The sequence below is a fragment of the Rhizopus delemar genome, genomic scaffold (genome assembly GCF_000149305.1).
Source record: "Rhizopus delemar RA 99-880 supercont3.24 genomic scaffold, whole genome shotgun sequence".
NCBI classification, from domain to species: Eukaryota; Fungi; Mucoromycota; class Mucoromycetes; order Mucorales; family Rhizopodaceae; genus Rhizopus; species Rhizopus delemar.
In genome coordinates, this window is record NW_027137855.1 from 113,589 (window position 1) to 131,456 (window position 17,868).

Consider the following 17,868-nt stretch of genomic DNA (forward strand, 5'->3'; position numbering starts at 1 on the left):
ATACTTATTCAAAAGTAAGGGTTATTGAAAAAAGAATTCTTTATTACATGTAATTTGGGCTACATACAGAAATGAAAAGAATACAAAGAATCTTTAACACAGAGTATAGTGATTTTATCATGAGGGGCTATTTGTTACGTATGCTGTTTAAGCTTTAGATTAAGATAATTTTCAATGAACTTTATGCAGTGAAGAGGCATATACAATGAAAGCTATAGGCTTTACATTAATAGTTTGAATAAATGAAAACCTTTTAATGAATTTTTGCTCAAGTCCATATTAAAACAGCATAATAGTAAAGTAAAATCTTCCGACATAAAACTAATCACTTTATCAATAATAATAAAAGGACATGAAAGAATGAACCTTGCTTTTCTCTCTTCACTTCTTCCTCCACGCGTAAAACATGAAAGATCGTGATTTACTCTTATATCACTGAATTTAAAAGCACTTATCATCTAAAAAGACTGATTTAAACCACTCAAAAGAATTGAAGAATAAACTTGGATTAAGACGCTTCAGGAAATATATACCTAGGACTTATTTATTAAAGAAAAAAAGAGTGAGCTCTATAAAATCAACTCACTTGCTGGCATCTTATTTTTTTTTTCCCTCTGTTCTTCTTTCTAGTTTTCCCTTTTTAATTAGCATCAAATGAAATATATTCTTTTCCTTGGTCTTTTTTTATCTACCGCTTATGCTTCTCCTACCAATCACAATAAAAAAAAATTCAAGATTGCTTTACAAAAATCATTATACAAGCGCCATGCGTCGACTAATGACAGCAGACCCGTCTCATTTCTTGTGAAGCAGAATCAAGTTTCCTATAATCACGGCAGCGGTAAGTTTTTACATTTAGATTACAAAGACTATTTTTATATAGTATTTTTCTAATAATGTTATAAAGGTTACTACGGAAAAGTCAGTATAGGGACACCAGCACAATCATTTAATGTTGTTTTTGATACAGGCAGTGCAGACGTTTGGATTGTTTCCTCCGATTGTCGAAACGCTGTTTGCCAATCACAGAGCGTTACTTTTCATGCTCAACAGTCAAGTACATTCAAAAATGACCAAATTTTTACAGAAATAGAATACGGCACAGGCTCTGTTTATGGCCAATTGGGCCGAGATACAATTCAGTTAGGAAATAATTTGGATCTCGGTATCAACAACCAGTCATTCGTTAGTATCCTCTCCCTTTCTCAAGATTTTGCAAGCTCGCCGTTTCAGGGTATCTTTGGCTTAGGATTACCACGCATCACCAGCAGTGAACGAGATCCACCCATTATTTCAATGGTTCTTCAAGGCATTCTCCAGGAACCCTTATTTGCCATTTACAGTCAACATAATGCAGGTGAAATTGATTTTGGGGGAATCGACAACAGCCGATTTGATGGAGAACTGAGTTATATGAGTGTGATCGATCAAGGTTTTTGGATGATACAATTAAAAGGTGCCCAATTCTACGATTTGTTTTATCCAGAAAGGAAGGCGGTGATTGATAGTGGTAAGTAAGCAGAAAAGCACAATTATTTTTCCTAAGTGTTATCTTGTAGGTTCAACATTGATCATTATGCCAAAAGAAGACGCTGAGCTATACCATCAACGTATTCCTGGGGCTGTCAAGAATGGAGACGGTACATGGTCTTTACCTTGCCAAGATGTTAAATTACTTCGTCCATTTGTATTACATACTGAAGGGATAGCTTTATCTTTACCACCTGAAACGCTTTTCTTAACACCCATGTTTCCTACCAGCAAAATGTGCCTTTCCGGTGTTTCTGGACAGAGCGTTGAGTCATGGATCCTAGGTGATGTTTTCTTGAAGCAATTTTATACCGTAAAGTATTGAATTTATTTCCAAGTATATCTCATTAACGACAATGATAGGTATTTGATGTAGGCCGTCGTCAAGTAGGATTTGCAGTGGCAAAACAAGATGAATCCATGATGGACCCAGCTTATAGAAACTTTACACAATAAATTTATCAGGTTCTTTTGTTAGATATGATTAAAAATAAACTCTAAGGAAAATTTGTTTTCACTGGTTCAATTTCCTCTTTCAGAAGCGAGCTTTTTTCTTTATTTTTTTTTTTGGATATAAATGATTACATTATCTCTTGGATATATTACCTTACCCTTTGATATTATAAAATCAATAAAGACTTTACCGAGCAACGATTATGTATTAAGCAACTCAGTCATAACATTATCTATTCAAGGATTTCTGCAATCACCACCTGTAATGTACCCAACGATCGAAAGACATGTTATTCGATTATCTCCACAAGCAACTGCTGCTGAAAGTAATTCATGCAGCACCTTATTTCAAGCACTTTGTCAGCCCCAACAACCAGCATATGGCATTATTCAAATTGAAAATTTCCTGCTAGGCATCTTGACACCCACCGGCCAAGGGAATCTGTTTACCATTCATGTTGTTGAATCCGAAAGTATCCCTTTGACGGGTAATCATTCGCAAGTAGAAGAAAAGATGCTTGACTTAGAATCATCCATAAGACCTATAGAGATACTCAAAGCGTGTCAATTATGGCCAAACTCAAAATCCCATTTGGAAAACATAGCGAATCAGATATACAAAATAGCCATGGTTTATGGATATTGGGAAAACTGGCGACTGTTTGAAGGTATCTGCCAACGACATGAGATTAATCCTCAACAGTTTATTGAAAAGTAAGGATATTTCGTAGAGGGTATATATTTATACTACATATATTTTATGGTATACAATAAAATGCATGTATTCTATAGTGTACATGAGCGAGTGTATATCAGCTGTGTCTGAATATTGCTGTTATTTGACCGAGGAGGAAGAACAGAGGGATCACAATGTGTTGATATGGATGCAGCTCGTCTACGCATTGCATCTTCTTTTTCTTTTTGTGCAAGCGTATCAGATGGTAATAAAATGGATCTGTCAATGGATGCAGGCAGACCTAAAAAAGATATGGATTAGAAAAGAAAAACCAATTAGTTTATTTACCTCTATGTCTGCCTCTGTACATGAGGGCAATAAGTACAATTTTACTTAATGTCCTATAATGGGCTGCTTGTGACGTGGATGTGTTTGGGTATCCTGTTGATGCTCCTACATTTCCGAACGCTGATACACATTCATAAATCACAGTTGCCATAGTAACAGGAGAGGGGGACATGATGGATTCTGCCTCGATAACGCAAATGAGAAAAACACCAGTGATGACCCAACATATATCACTTGTCAATTGTCGTTGTATCTGCGTAATCACAAAGAAATCGGGTCCTTTCAACAGCCTCTTGGAATGATTAGCAATACTAGTCATTGTTGAATGTCGTTTTAGTTTGATAAATGGCGCTTCGCATAATTCTGTTTCAGAAAATTGTTGCGGCTCTTCATTTTCTCCTCTAAAAACGCCAAGAGCCCTTTCCTATATGTAATCAAGAGATTAGACCAAGAAGCAAACCATGGACCTATTTGCACTTACCTGATAAACATTACTGTTTCGCATAGAAATAGCTACTGGATACACACTAATATACATTGCTACAATGTATACAAGTTGCGATCCAGGATTCAGGTCTGCAAGGCTAACGACACTGAATCCAGCTAAGGATATTTAATATTTTATTTATTTAATCATTTTTTTATACTTTACCATTTCGTGTAGCAACCGACTGAAATAATCCATCCAAGAACCTTGAACCTCCACTAATTCCAGACAATATAGGCAACCAATAGTTTAAAGCCAAAAAGGAAATGAGCTCTACCAAAGTAATGATAATCAAGATAATGAATAACCACCATGTCTGTGTTGCTGGAAACAGGGTTGTATAACATCTTCGAGGGTGGTCCAATAAATATCTAAACGTTTCTCTTTCCATTTCTTTTGAGCTTGGCGTCATTTTATAGCAGATCCAGATGATAAATCGAAGCATGATAGCATATGCTGTATTTCCTACCAAAATTAGAATGATACAAAAAATTAAAGGACAAGGCGCGTTTTGAAAAGGAACCATGCTTGCATCCAAATGATTGAGACCAAGGTTAGTAAATGATGAGAGACTGATAAAGAATGAAAAGAACCAAGGTTCAATAGGGCCATTATCATTAGATGTTTGGAGCACTGTTTGTGCATAGGTAGAGCAAGCAATGTAGATGCGAAAAAAGAAACCAAAGCTGATGATAAAACCGAGATAGTACAAGGGAACGATGCGTGCAAGCATCTCTAGTGCGCGATACTCTGTGCCTCCAATGCGGTAGCGTTCATGTCTTGTTAGCTCAGATTTGGCTACAGGACGACTCATAATTTCATTCTCTGAATGTGTACTGCAAATAGGAACAAGCGTGTCTTCATCATTTCGGTACGTTTGTTGCTGAAATTTTCTTCGTTCTCTTTCTCGAAGAACATTTGTATCTTCGCTAAAAGTAATTTGATGAGAGCTAGGTGTTGTATTATTGTTGTTGCTGCTGCTATTACTAATGAAAATACTACCGTTATTGTTATCCGCGTGACTACTATTAAGATCCTCTTTCTCGCTCACAGTATCATGATCAAACGGTGATATTCCACTATTTTTTCTACTAGGTAAATGCTCAGGCACACTGCCTTTTTCACTTGATTGCTCATTAAAGCTTCCCATTTCAATCGAGCTATATTCTTCTGGCTCTTCGACGATCTTGGGTGTGTATGCTTCAATTGAACTGTGATGTCCTCTTTTAAAGAATGAAAGCTGTCTTGAATTCTGTACTGGTGTTGAATGTATAGAAAGTAGTGACAATCTTCTTCGAACAGGTCCCAATATTTTGCTTTCTTCGATATGCTCCTTCTGCTTATTTTTTCTATACTCTTCTTTTCTTTTGCGGTTTTCCAGCAAGACATCTTCGAATCGTTTCGAGAAATAGTAACGCCTCACCATGACGACGAAAAAGGAAATTAAGACATGGTTACCCAAGAAAGTAAAAATGTATAAAATAACCATGTGATAAGTAGACATCTGTGACATTGGTACTGTATTGAGGCCAGTGTTTGTTGTAGCAGTAGTAGCCATAAAGAGGGAATCAACATAATTCCAATTTGTTCCTGGTTTACAATAAAAAAAACCGGAACAACTAAATATAAGAAAAAGGATATACAAATAATGTAATTCAAGGAAATGAATTTTGGTATCCCAAAATTGGTATATCGCTACACCAATTCTATTCTTTTTAATCGACATATAATGCAGTAAAACAATAATGACAATAATAGAAAACAGAATATAAGAAGAAGAAGAAGAAGAAAAAGAAACCAATTTTTTTTTCAATCTCCACCTACACACAATTTCATTAACAATTTTTTTTTATGTTTATTAAAACTCATCAAAGAGTATAAGGTTAAAAAGCGATACAAGTGTATGAAACAGTGACCTGTCGCGAAAATACAAAAGAAATTAGCATAGAGAGTTGTAAGCAGATAGTTTCAATAGTTCCTTCTGAATTTGACTGAGGACAATCTCATCCACGACAGAAGTCTGTTCAAAGAATTATTGCCAGTAGGCTTTCCAAATGAATCGAATGACTGTAGCAAAAAAATCATAGATTGTAAACTTGTCATGATAATGTAAGATGTAATACTTGGATAATCTAAGTGTGGATAAATCCTCAAATATTGAACTACAGTTGGGATCTTTAGGATTTGACAAGTATTTCTTGAAAGCTGCGTTCCACAAGACTTGTTTTTGGGTACAAACAAAGAGCATATGCTGCTCTGTTTCCGGTAGCTTGCACAATTGGCAATAGTCGTCGTCCACCTTTGCTGGGATGATTCTATGTAAATTGGCTCGAGTGGAAAATTTCTTATGAAGTCTGTACCATACATTTCTTGGAATATGGTGCATAGGGCTACTGATAAAAGCTTTCCAGTTGTTGTGACCTATATTTATGATTTGTGGGTTTGAATTGAAGCTGAACATTGTCTTTAGTTGACGATTCTTCAATGTTGTTATATTTATATCTTCATGGCTCATCTGCTGAATGAATGGGTCAAAGTTGATATTTGATTCAGTTGGGTGGTCTTCATTGTCCAATTCAAGATCTTGCTGTTCAGCTGATAATAAAGATGCAAAATACGGCTTAAAGGTAAGGTTTCCAGTAAGAACAGCATTTTTGGTTTTTTGTAGAATATTGGGAGAGCCACAATGCTGTCTGCTTTTGAACTGTATGCCATTTGAAAGGAAATCTTGTTCAAAGAAATGATATGCTTTTTGTACTTGAAGGAACTTGCTAAATTTGAATTTTTCTTGTGGGTCTTCTTCGCATATCTCTTTGAAGGGAATGAGTAGACTAGTTTGTGATGATATTGTCGAGTCATTTTCTGTAGGTAAACGAGGACAGAAGTCCAAAGCACTAAACATAGGAATTAGTAGATGGAGGCCTTTCATGTTACCGTATGATCTGGAATGTTTGAATATCAAAGGGATGACGTGTGAGTGAGCATCAAAGGAAGATTGCAGAGTAAATATCAACATCCTGTACAAGAAGTCTGATATCCTTTGACGACAGTTTAACAGCAATGGATTGACATATCGAAACTGGAAAACCTTTTGCTGAACTTCTACATTCAATGATGAAACATCACCTTTGTCTTTCAGCTGTTCTAGAGTTGTCCGAGCAATCCTGGGAAACAGGTTGTGAGTCACGAATCGATACACAATAGAAGACACCTTATTGTAAAAGCTTTTTGACAGACTTGTAATTCGCAGAAAATCCCACAACTTGGAGAGTATGAGTATATTAGCAATGTGTGCCCTGCTATAAACGGAAAGTTGACGCTGTGAATGAATATTAACCGAGCTTTCAAGCTTGCTAATGGTTTCTCTATAGAATATATTTCGTTAGTCATATGTGAACCTGTTGGGTATCCAAATTACTGAGTCTAAAGTAGAAATGGCCTCCTGAAAATCATTCTTTGTCTTCTGCTACAGATGTACTGTCGGGCTTACTATTATCTTCTGGCATTTCCGTATCCATTTTTTGAAGGTTACTCAATATAACTGTCTCCTTTTCAGTATTCATCTGATCAACATTAGCGTTCATCACCCTAGAGCGGTGAATTGCCACTTGTTTTCTCTTACGATTCCAAGGGACATCAGAACATTGGGCTTTTAAATGTTGAGTACTCTCACAGATGAAGCAAGCTTTTCTTCTACGGAGAAGAACTGGATAATTCATTCGTGTATGATCATCAACATGACAATGGTTGCAAATGGGCTTCACATTGCTCCAGACAATATGTAAATAGTGATCTTGTTCCCAAGATGGAATTTGAAGTGTAAGAGGCTCATAATTTTTGTTTTATCCTTGACAAGAGTAACATACCCCCTGCCATTAAACCAACCACCATACATTGTATGATGGAATCCTATTTCCAAAATGCTCCCATACTTCTCAAATAACCGTATCATCAACGGTTTCAACTTGTCATCCTTTCATAAGGAATATTGGTGATCCCTATTCTGATCACATCCGAATTTTTATACATCGTTGCTTGTACTTCGATTTTTCTATCGAGAATCAAAAACTCCTTATTTAATGCTTCCATCTTATCTTCTTCATTATCAAAATTAAGCTCAATGTACTGATGGGTTCTACCAATTTTTCTTTCCCTAAGGCCTATGCCTTTAGGAAATTTGTCTCTGAGAACAAGGTTAAGACTTCTATCTTTAAAATTCAAGTCTTCAAATTCTGAAGCGGCAATAACGATGGAGTGTTTATCAATAGCTTGAAGAAAAACTGTTTGACTTTCCAGATTAGCTACGTTATTAATATCTGACTTGTTGTGAAATGAGATACTTCGTTTTTGGTTCTTAACTGTTTGCGCCCATGTTTTGAATTCAAACGGTTTGTTGTTAGGATTATGGCGAGAATCGGCTACGCCAGGAGGATTAATGTCGTGAGTAATAGCGGAAAGAACCATGGTCATCCTTGTGATGTGCTTTTTTTAATACATGCATTTTTTGGGATTAGGTATACTTTCACCTTCTCGCAGTTAATCTTGTTAATATCGAAGTACAAAGCGTTGTCTTTGTATTTAGAGAAGCCAAGCAAAGTATAACAACATTCTTTTTTAATGCTTTTTTATCAATAAACTTTGTTTAATTATAATTTTGTTTCAATGTGTAAAATGTAATTGCTTAGATAATTTAATATTTATGTTTATGCAATATGAGAGGTATTAAAATAATTAAAATAAAGGGTAAAAAATCAATCTTGTTTAGGAGATCGTAAAGAGTCAGAGAGGTAAACTTTATCATCATTGGAGTCATCATCATCAGACTCAAATTTGATTTCAACGGTGCTCATGTAATTCTCAACTATACTTTCTGTTTCCTTGTATACCTCCTGCAATATAGATTCGCCAATTAGTTATCTACTCGATGAATAAAAACGATAAGATTTTTACCTTGGCCTTCCAGATCAACTGATAAACTTTACAAAAGTCACTGCCAAGGGATTCTTCTTTACCACTAAATACAGCTGTTGCTGTACTTCTTAATCTGCAAGCATATCCATTTGGGCAGTCCATGATCAACATACACATCTTAAAACCTAAAGATACGCCATAGCTGTTAGTTCAAGTATGTCTGTATTCATAACTTTTTTTTTTTTTTTTTTTTTTTTTTTTTTTTTTTTTTCACTTACGAGAAAAGACTAATCCAACTACTTGTAACTTTTTAATTACTTCTTGCTTGTTTTCAACAGAACTACATAATCTAACAAACATACCATGCATGACTTTTGGTGTTTTAAGGCTAGATTCAACAATAACTTTAGAGTCAAATTCTTCACCGTCTAATCCTGCTTCGCCACAACCAAGTTCCAATCCGCTATCATTACAAATGATTAAATCACTTTTTCTTCCTACTTTTTTTCGCTGCATTTCTCGATAGTACGATCTCTATTTCTTCTAGCGGTCGAAGAAACAGAACTGGGTTCGCTTTTATTATAGCATTATTAAAGTTAGATATTTAAATAAATGAGTACCAACAGAACGACGTTTTCAATTACCTTTGGCTTGTAGATCATATGCATTGATTACTTGATCAACAATTACCTAAATATTGATAAGGATATCATCTTGAAGTATTTTAGTTATACTAAAAAAACGGTTTCTATAGGTGTTTGCCACCAATCTAAGACATGCTGTGGATACATATAAGCACTTTTGTGTATAGAAACAGTAGTTCTTCAAGCAGTCAATTTCTTTATATGATTTCTAAGCATAAATTAAGTTACAAGCTTTAATAAAACATAAACCAAATATCTTACCAAAGTAGAAGCCTTTAAAAGATGTGATGACAAGTCATCAAGGATTATAGGAAGTCCTTTGGCATTTTCGCTTGTCACACTATGCCAATATTCTTTGAGCTTATCTTTCAGTTGACTATCTTTTACATTGATTACAAATGAATGAGATAAGCTAGAAATAAAATTAAGTTAGTAAGAGCAAACCAAACGACCCCGATTAAATTAACTTTAATACCCTGAAATCGAAAAGTTGTCACCCAACGGACCCTATTAGCAGCCCTATTAAAGTTAATAGGTCTTAAAATTTCGCCCAAAGGTATTAAAGTTAATAGGAATTATCAGACGTATTACCTTTCGTGTGATGCCATATGTAAATCATCTTAACTTTCTCGTTTATATATCACCTCAGAATGCATTCAATTGAGTTCTTTATACATCGAGAATGCAATAAGTTGATGGATGATCGCATTTTTAGTTTAAATAACGCTGAATTTTACCATGATAAACATTGCAAAACAACTTCAACTACAATGCTGAATTTTCTGACATACGAAAATATTCACCAACGCGGTTGGCAGAGTTATCATGGATTTTGAAGTACACAGAGAGATATCCATATTCATAAGCTACTTGGTGGGTGGCAGCTGTCATTTTCTGGTAAGGTAAAAATCTAGCTTTACTAGTAGTCTTGTACTTATACCGAAGGAAGCGGTAATCCTTAAGTTAAATGGCTTTAATAATGCTGATAAATACGCTTCGGCGCATTCTGAAGCGGCAGGAAAAAGTTTTTTTTGTCGTAGGCTGGTGATTACAAGAAGCAATCTGCAATGAGACGAAGGTGATCCCTGTTGCGATCTCGGTTGACAACTTTATGACCAGAAAGTGGCCTGACATAGTGGGGTTCTTCGTCATATTCAAGATTGAAGCCTTTCAAAGCAAGAAGATACTACTTTGCTACGTGTTGGAACTGTTTCAATTTGCTGAATCGTTCTACTACAGCTGCGTAAACATCGTCAAAGCTCATGTCAATTTTAAAAAATATAGTGTAGAAGTTTTAATAGGGCCCGAGTTAATAGGGACCCTAAAGTGACATCTTCACGAAAGGTATTAAATATTTAGCTCCGACCTATTAATGTTAATCTAATACCCCTCTACCATTGGGTTTGCTCTTATAGTTTAAAGACCAAATTTTAAGTCAACTGTTATTTCTTGCAATATGATCCATATAATCCAAGTGGCATTTTATTATTTTGTAAGTAAATGAGCATAAACATCATTCACACGATCATCGGCTGTCATTCTGTACCTTCTGAAATTAAAAATATAGTATTTTAAAATGCTCTAGACGTAGTAGTGGGTTACTAGACAAGTTAAGATTTTTATTAGAAGAATAGTTTTATTATTGGGCTGATTCAAACCAATCTTTCTAAGCATCTATCACAGTAGGCTTCAAAGTTCTTGATCCAGATTTGACAGTACTCAGTGATACAATGAGTAAGTAAGTTTGCTTTATATAACCAGATAGTTTCAACCCTCTTCTTGTCCTTGGACTAGCACTTCTTTGTAGAATTCAAGAAGATAAATAAGGTAGCATAAATGCTTATATCCTCTTTTAATTATAACATCCACAACAAATCTAGCTATAGACTTTAAAATTGTTCATGACAATAGACAACCTCTTTCTATCATTTCTGTTAAAGATATGTATGTCAGAATTTGTGAACTTAACTACATATTTTTTTTTTTTTTTTTTTTTTTTTTTTTGCAAATTATTAATGACAAATTAATCTTTATTAATTTTTAAGCTTCTTCAAGTCATAGTGACAAGACATAGAAATGGTATGCTATACCATAGATTGGGTATTAGATACTATGTACAAAATAAAAAAAAATCATGATTATGTGCACAAGAAACAATAACCAAATATCATTGTATCAATATTTTTTTTATTAAAATATATATTTTACCAACAATAAATTTCAGTTTATAATTTTGTCTAAATAGTCAATAGTTTAAAACTGATTAACTTCCCAATCTTTAGTCAAATTGTCTGTTTGTGTAGATTCTCCTAATAAAGCAGTAGAAAATGATTTTTCAAGATATTCATGAGCAACCCTCTTTATATCTTCTTGGTTCACTTTCAAAAGCGATTCTCGTCTCCTTTTTTTAATAAAAGAGTAAGCCACTGTATATGTGTATAAAAATATTCAAATACCATCGCATCATTTCATCTGAAATGCCATTAACAAATTCAAGCATGCCTTCTTCCGATACACTTTGTGGTGCATCCACTCCTTGAAAAATGGATAATTTTGACTCTGTTAATTCTTGATCAGTAAATTTACGAGCCTGAACCCATTTTATGGAATTTCTAAACACGTCCAAGGTTGCTAATGAACGTGGGTCTCTGTACGAATAAAAGGAGAACAATCCGCTTAATCCTCCATACCTTGCTCCTCCTCCGTAAGCTCCATTTTTTTCTCTTATTTCTTTATGAAGATAGTGAGTTGTCATGAGCGATGATAAAACTTGAAGGCTTGCTCCATCTTCATGCGTATATGGCACTCCTCTTAAAGCCTTTGCAGCAAAATTGACTTGGAATGGCAAAGGGAAAAAAGTTTTCTTATACTCAGGTACAAATACCGTCTATGAAGCGATATTTAATGTACCTCGTAAATAATATGTTAAAAAAGTGCAACTTACAGGTTCAGCATGGATAGCTTTTTTGCTTTCAGCAGGAAGGTCCTGGATAAAGTTAACAAGCGATTTAGTATTTGATTCTACCGCATCTTCACCGCAAGTAACAGCGACACGGAGTGAAGATTGGGTCAAGACAATGGAAGCAATTTCCTTTAATTTCTCTACAACATTTGAAATATCTTCTTTTGCTGCTAATTGATTCATAAACTTTACTTGGGTTAAACCACCAGTTAATTCAGTATTGTGCATACTGGGTGTTAAACTTGATCCTGCAAAAGTACGCGCGAATATATGGCCAGAGTCTGCTACAGAATTGACCATGGAGGATGCATTCTATAAATATGTAAGCACCAAAAGTTATATAAATGACAATAGCTAATGTATTACACTGTTAATTAAAGTTTTGAGCTTTTCAACGTTATCGAAGTTTGTTTCATGAATCAGTTTTGATAGGATTGTGTACATCTTTTCAATATTACGATCCAAACAATTACCAACTAAGACAATTCCCTCTTCAGCATGATCAATATCTGAGTGATTGGTTGAGACTATAGTAGATGCTCGTAAACCGCCAGTATAAAGTCTTATTTCATCATCGATTTCAGCCATAGATTGCTGATGAGTGCCTAGCGATAATAAGGCATCACAGAATAAAGGTACGTATAGCTTCAAGTCATCAGGCAATGATGGGATTGAACTGATCGCTCTGAAATAGGTTATGCCATTGGTTGATGTTGTTCTCCACTGAACAGGAGTATTACAAATTCCAGTATGTTCCAATGCGTTATGCTTGGCTTTGGGTGCTATATCACTCAATTGAAGTGTAGGAAGACATGATATGTCTTCTTTCTTTTCTTGTGATATTAACAAATCTTTCGCATCTGTTGAGATGTCTAATTTATCTTGCTCTGTCAAAGCCTTTACTTTTTCTTGAAGTCTGGTTTGTTCTTCTGTAGAGAGGTTCGCTGTATAATTTTCATCAGGTCGCATTACAAAAGATAAAGTATGTGGGTTATTGAGCAGATATCTATCGATAAGCTTTTCAAAGTAATTTCCACGTGCAAGTTCTGATTTGAAGCGAGCAAGGTTCTATAAAAAGATAAATTTTTTTTTTCCTTTTTTTTTTTGCCTTTAAAAGATTACCTTGTTTACTTCCAAAGCATCAAGTGGGTCTGCACCATTAAACCAACTATATGAAATACCATGCATAATATTGAGTCCAAAATCTGCAGTTTTCTGTGATTTTATTTTTAGTTTCAAAGAAAGATCTCGCCTTTCAACTTACATGCTTTTGACTGAGTTCCATTTGATGAATAGCTGCTTCTATACGTTTTGAATCAAATCCAGTTTCTCGGACTTCTTTAAGAACAGATTTTATTGTTTCCTGAACTTTTTGTACATCTTCATCTCTTACGCCTTGCAATCCAATAGATAGACAGCTTGTGCTAAATCATAAAGGTTGATTAGAATGTATATTCATACTTCACGATGTGTGTATCTACCTAGTGCTATTGTCGTATCCTGTGTTTGCTGAGAACTCAGAGCCTAAGTTACTATCAATTAATGCTTTATACATTGGTGAAGCATGTCCATCTAATAAGAGGTAAGATAATAAGCGCATAGAGAATGTTTCGAACGTGTCCTAATTTCTTTACGTCAACCAAAACAGTAGATGTATTTAAAGCTAGTATCTTACCGCTGTTTGATTGGTAAGAAAAGACAGTGAAAGTTTGATTTGTCTGTCAGGAGGGCTCACTATAAATAACAAAGGCGTTGGTAGATGTTCAAGCTTATTTCAAATCAGTTTTTACGTGGATCCAATGCACAAGTAGTATCAACATGCTTTGGGCCAGACCATGGCTTTACAACTTTGTTAACAAAAGGGATATCGGACTGCTTAAAGTCTTCCAATTTTTCTCCTATGGCTTGTAAGTGTTCTTCCAAAGGAAAGTTACCTTTATTTACAAGAAATTAGTTATGCTCTTTGTACTGTTCTTTCTTTTACCATAAGTGTAGAAACGTGAGTTGCTAGGGTGATAATGTTTTTTGTGAAAATCGAGTAACTGCTGATGTGTCAAATCTGTAATGTATTTCGGGTCACCTCCGCTCACATACTCGTAAGTTGTACCAGGAAACATGGCTTGTTGCACGCGACAATAAAATAAATAGTTCATATCTGACTACATAAAGATGTTTAATTCATTTTTCTTTTTTTGCGTAAAATATATTCTTTACAGTCTGTCCTTTCATTTCATTATATACAACTCCTTTGAATTGAATAGGTGTAGTGCTATCTATAGACCAAAAGTGACATTATTTCTCTTGTTTGATTAATGGATGTTTCTATTTTACCTGTAGGTACCTCATTTTCTAGTCTCCACCCTTCTTGCTTAAAATCCAATCTGTCAAGCTTTGGATGAAATACTGCGTCCATGTATACGTCTCTAAGGTTAGAATAATCAACTTTGTTGGCTGTAGCAAAAGGATAGATCGTGTAATCACTGGCTATTTTGGATTAAGCTACCCGAAACTGTATAATTAATTTCATTTTTATACCTGTAAATGCATTCATAAAACTAGCTAAACTGCGATTCAGCATCTTGAAGAAAGGATCACGAACTGGATACTTTTTACTACCGCACAAAGTGGTATGTTCCTAGAAATTAGTGAGCAACGAGAGAACTGGAATATTATATTTTTATTTACTCACCAGGATGTGTGGTACGCCTGTATTATTCTCAACTGGTGTATGGAAACCAACAGCAAATACATTGTTCGAGTCTTCTCGGTCAATGTGTAAATGTTGAGCTCCAGTTGCTTCATGTTTTAGACTGATTGCTGTCAATTCTAATTCAGGAATTTTTCTAACCTATATATATATATATATCAATTAGTTTTAATATTCTTTTTCACATGTCAAACTAGACGTTAAAAAATATACCTGTTGAACTTCATAGCCATGCAGTCTGTGGCCGGGAGTTAAAAAAGCTTTTTTAAATTAGTACATAGAATCAGTCAAGAAGAGATGAAAAAAGCATACCTTTGGTACTATAGCTTCGTACTCTTGTGTGCAAGATGCGCGAAGTAATTCCGAGCTGTGTTGACATTTATGCCTTTTAATTAATATGCTCAAAAAAGTATGAAGTCCTTTTCTACACTAACTTCAATTTTTGTCGGGGTATGTGACTTTCATATTAAAAAGTAATTTAGAGGTTATCTTTTTTAGTGTTGAATTAATTACCTCTTTTTGTTAATTTGAACAAAACCTACAAAATTTAATGCATCACTTTTCAACATCAGTGATGGATGGTCAGTGCAATTATATTTAGTCCGCCATACTATTTTTGTTTACTTAACAACAACAAAGATATAAATACTGTGTCAGATGCCTTATAATATAAGATATAGCTATTTTCGCACACTGACAGAAGAGAGTGAATGAAACCTTATTATACTTTCATTCCCTTTTTTTATTTACTTTATTCGACTAAAACGGTCAATTTTGTTTACTTCCCTCAATGATAATGTATCAAAGATATACTAGTCTGAGTTGGTATTGTTGACTGATGACAATCAGCCAACAAAAGTAAAAACAAGGATATAGTGCTTATGTATGTGTGAAATGATACAAGAGAGTTATCGATTTAATGTATATAAAAAATTATTCAACCCATGATTTTATAGGAATAGCTGCATTCAAATATGTCCCTATCGGAAATGGATGATACCTTTCACAAAGGCAAAAAGCTCCTAATCAAAGCAAGTAAGGAATTAGTTTTACCGTCAATAGTACATCAGTAGTACTTTAGTATTTGTTTTCCACTTGTGAGAAGTTTCTATGTCAACTATTCATAAGCAGTGTGTTGCGTATTTATGCAAACAAGCAAAATAATTACTATGTGATTATAATTACAAAGCAGAAATCCATCCATCGTTATGAGAATAGCATCGGTAGACGAGGCCCAGAACTAATTTCATTATGTTGCATTACAGGAATGAAGCTGGTGAGAACAAAAATTCTTCAACGTCGACGTACAACGAATGATTGAGAATCGAACATGATGGGAGAAAACCTTGGTGTGATAGCTCTACCCTCTGATAATTAACAGCAAGGAAAAGCGTTTCAAATGCTTAGTATTGTTTTTAATGTATTTGATATTAAGTCGTATGTGATGATATTCAATGAAGAACTAGAAAATCATTATCAATCTTTCTACATCAAAGTAATTAGATTGAGTCAATTTGTATATACATACTGGTAAAGCATTTAAACAATTGTCAAACCTTTTCATTATATACTATTAGTAGTTTTTTTTTCTCTCAAATGTATTGTCAAATAGAAAACTGTAATCCAGACTTTAAATTATTATCTAATCATGTCAAATGTAGCCATTCACGTCTATTGTATAAATATCTTTATTTCTTTAATAAATTTGTTTTATGTTGTTGAAAAAAAAAAAACTATATCTTTCTATAAAGCTTGATTATCTTTTTATAAAAAGTTATAGTGCATATGTACAGTATTTAAAGGCTTTTCCAACTATCTAATTTTCTGACAACCAATTCATATGTGAGAATGGTCAAAGCAGAAGAAGGCACAGTCCTAACAAGATTGGTTGATAAACCTTTATAAAATCCACGTACTCCTTCCTCTTTTGACATAACTTTAATAGCATGAACAATCCCGTTGTATTTATATGGTTTTCTAGTTTGGTTTTGTAATCGGGTTCGAATGACCTCATGTGGATATGTTGCAAGACTGGCTGCCATTTTTGATAAAGCAGATGCTAATAAAATTGAACTTGATCCTCCAGTAGTCATTTCAGTATCTATATAAACACGAATTACATTTTTAGTCCTTTCATATAGAGCAATATGAACTAACGTAAGACAACTTTCAGCTTTTCATACAAGGGAAACTGGACAGCGACGTGACTTATTCCAATCAGCGATGGTCCTAAGCCTTTATAAAATCCTCTAAACCCTTCTTCTTTAGCAATTGTTGAAAATGCGTGTATTGTATTATTGTATCTATACAAAGTGCGCTCATTTTGTGTCTAACAGAAATTATAAAACTGAACAACAATCATTCCCTTTTTTTTTTTTTTTTTTTTTTTTTTTTTTTTTTTTTTTTTTTACCATCAATCTTGTCTTGATAACCCATAAAGGATTAGTTAGTATGGTTGAAAGTGCACCAGCTGACATGGCTGATGCAATATGTAATAACCATCCTTTTTCAGTACCTATGCTTCCCCAATTATGTAAGCTAATTTATCTAAATCAATTTATTATTTACTTATTTCTTCTGCCCATCTTCCTTTACAATAATCATAAGCAGTAAAATAAATGGCCCAAGTAGGAAGATAGCCCAAAATAGTTGGACCCAGTCCTCTATAAAGCCCTCTGACTCCTTCTTCATATAATATTCTGGATAGAGTACCCACAGTTCCTTTATACATCTTTTCCCCTGGGGAAAGGATACCTTGGTTTTGAAGTCTTGTTTTAGCAACATCTAAGGGACAAGTGACTATTGAGGAAATAATGCCGGCGCCGGCGCCTGCAACAGAATGCTTCAAGTTTTCGTGGCTTCGGCTACGAAAATATAATTTAGCTTGACATTTTAATATTTTTTGTCTATTATCTACGCAAGTTCTTTCCAACGATTCTCTAATTTGATCATGAACTCGATTTATAGAGTAAAGAAAGGGAGGACCTTTTTATAAGAATAGGTAAATAAGAAGAGCCAAACAATAACAGGGTTCTCTTCTCTTGTAAAAAAAGGGGACCGAATTCAATCATTGGGCAAAAAAAAAAAAAAAAAAAAAAAAAAAAAAATAAGACATATCGGTTATCTAAACAAAGTTTTGCGCTTTTTTAA

General features: G+C 34.3%; 6 protein-coding genes across 6 annotated transcripts; 1 reads left to right on the forward strand and 5 right to left on the reverse strand.

Annotated features, from left to right (window-relative positions):
- Positions 1-654: 654 nt before the first annotated feature.
- Positions 655-1,986, forward strand: RO3G_16968 (uncharacterized protein; the record flags this gene model as incomplete). The annotated part of the gene is made up of 4 exons (XM_067671552.1): positions 655-841; positions 908-1,510; positions 1,560-1,843; positions 1,894-1,986. 4 exons carry the CDS (start codon positions 655-657, stop codon positions 1,984-1,986), a joined length of 1,167 nt encoding a protein of 388 aa, XP_067527842.1.
- A 1,463-nt stretch (positions 1,987-3,449) lies between these two features.
- On the reverse strand, positions 3,450-4,308 carry RO3G_16969 (uncharacterized protein; the record flags this gene model as incomplete). The annotated part of the gene is made up of 2 exons (XM_067671553.1): positions 3,450-3,610; positions 3,660-4,308. 2 exons carry the CDS (start codon positions 4,306-4,308, stop codon positions 3,450-3,452), a joined length of 810 nt encoding a protein of 269 aa, XP_067527843.1.
- Positions 4,309-5,526: 1,218 nt separating this feature from the next.
- On the reverse strand, positions 5,527-6,423 carry RO3G_16970 (uncharacterized protein; the record flags this gene model as incomplete). Its single annotated transcript, XM_067671554.1, has 1 exon — positions 5,527-6,423. One exon carries the CDS (start codon positions 6,421-6,423, stop codon positions 5,527-5,529), a length of 897 nt encoding a protein of 298 aa, XP_067527844.1.
- Positions 6,424-8,245: 1,822 nt separating this feature from the next.
- On the reverse strand, positions 8,246-8,921 carry RO3G_16971 (uncharacterized protein; the record flags this gene model as incomplete). Its single annotated transcript, XM_067671555.1, has 3 exons — positions 8,246-8,383; positions 8,445-8,590; positions 8,684-8,921. The coding sequence occupies 3 exons, from the start codon at positions 8,919-8,921 to the stop codon at positions 8,246-8,248; spliced, it is 522 nt and encodes a 173-aa protein (XP_067527845.1).
- A 2,381-nt stretch (positions 8,922-11,302) lies between these two features.
- On the reverse strand, positions 11,303-15,097 carry RO3G_16972 (uncharacterized protein; the record flags this gene model as incomplete). Its single annotated transcript, XM_067671556.1, has 15 exons — positions 11,303-11,450; positions 11,506-11,936; positions 11,994-12,323; positions 12,378-13,079; positions 13,134-13,226; positions 13,276-13,435; positions 13,493-13,583; positions 13,802-13,945; positions 13,996-14,170; positions 14,226-14,284; positions 14,343-14,495; positions 14,547-14,646; positions 14,701-14,859; positions 14,932-14,978; positions 15,031-15,097. The coding sequence occupies 15 exons, from the start codon at positions 15,095-15,097 to the stop codon at positions 11,303-11,305; spliced, it is 2,859 nt and encodes a 952-aa protein (XP_067527846.1).
- A 1,417-nt stretch (positions 15,098-16,514) lies between these two features.
- Positions 16,515-17,195, reverse strand: RO3G_16973 (uncharacterized protein; the record flags this gene model as incomplete). The annotated part of the gene is made up of 3 exons (XM_067671557.1): positions 16,515-16,819; positions 16,876-17,047; positions 17,130-17,195. 3 exons carry the CDS (start codon positions 17,193-17,195, stop codon positions 16,515-16,517), a joined length of 543 nt encoding a protein of 180 aa, XP_067527847.1.
- Between the last annotated feature and the right edge of the window lie 673 nt (positions 17,196-17,868).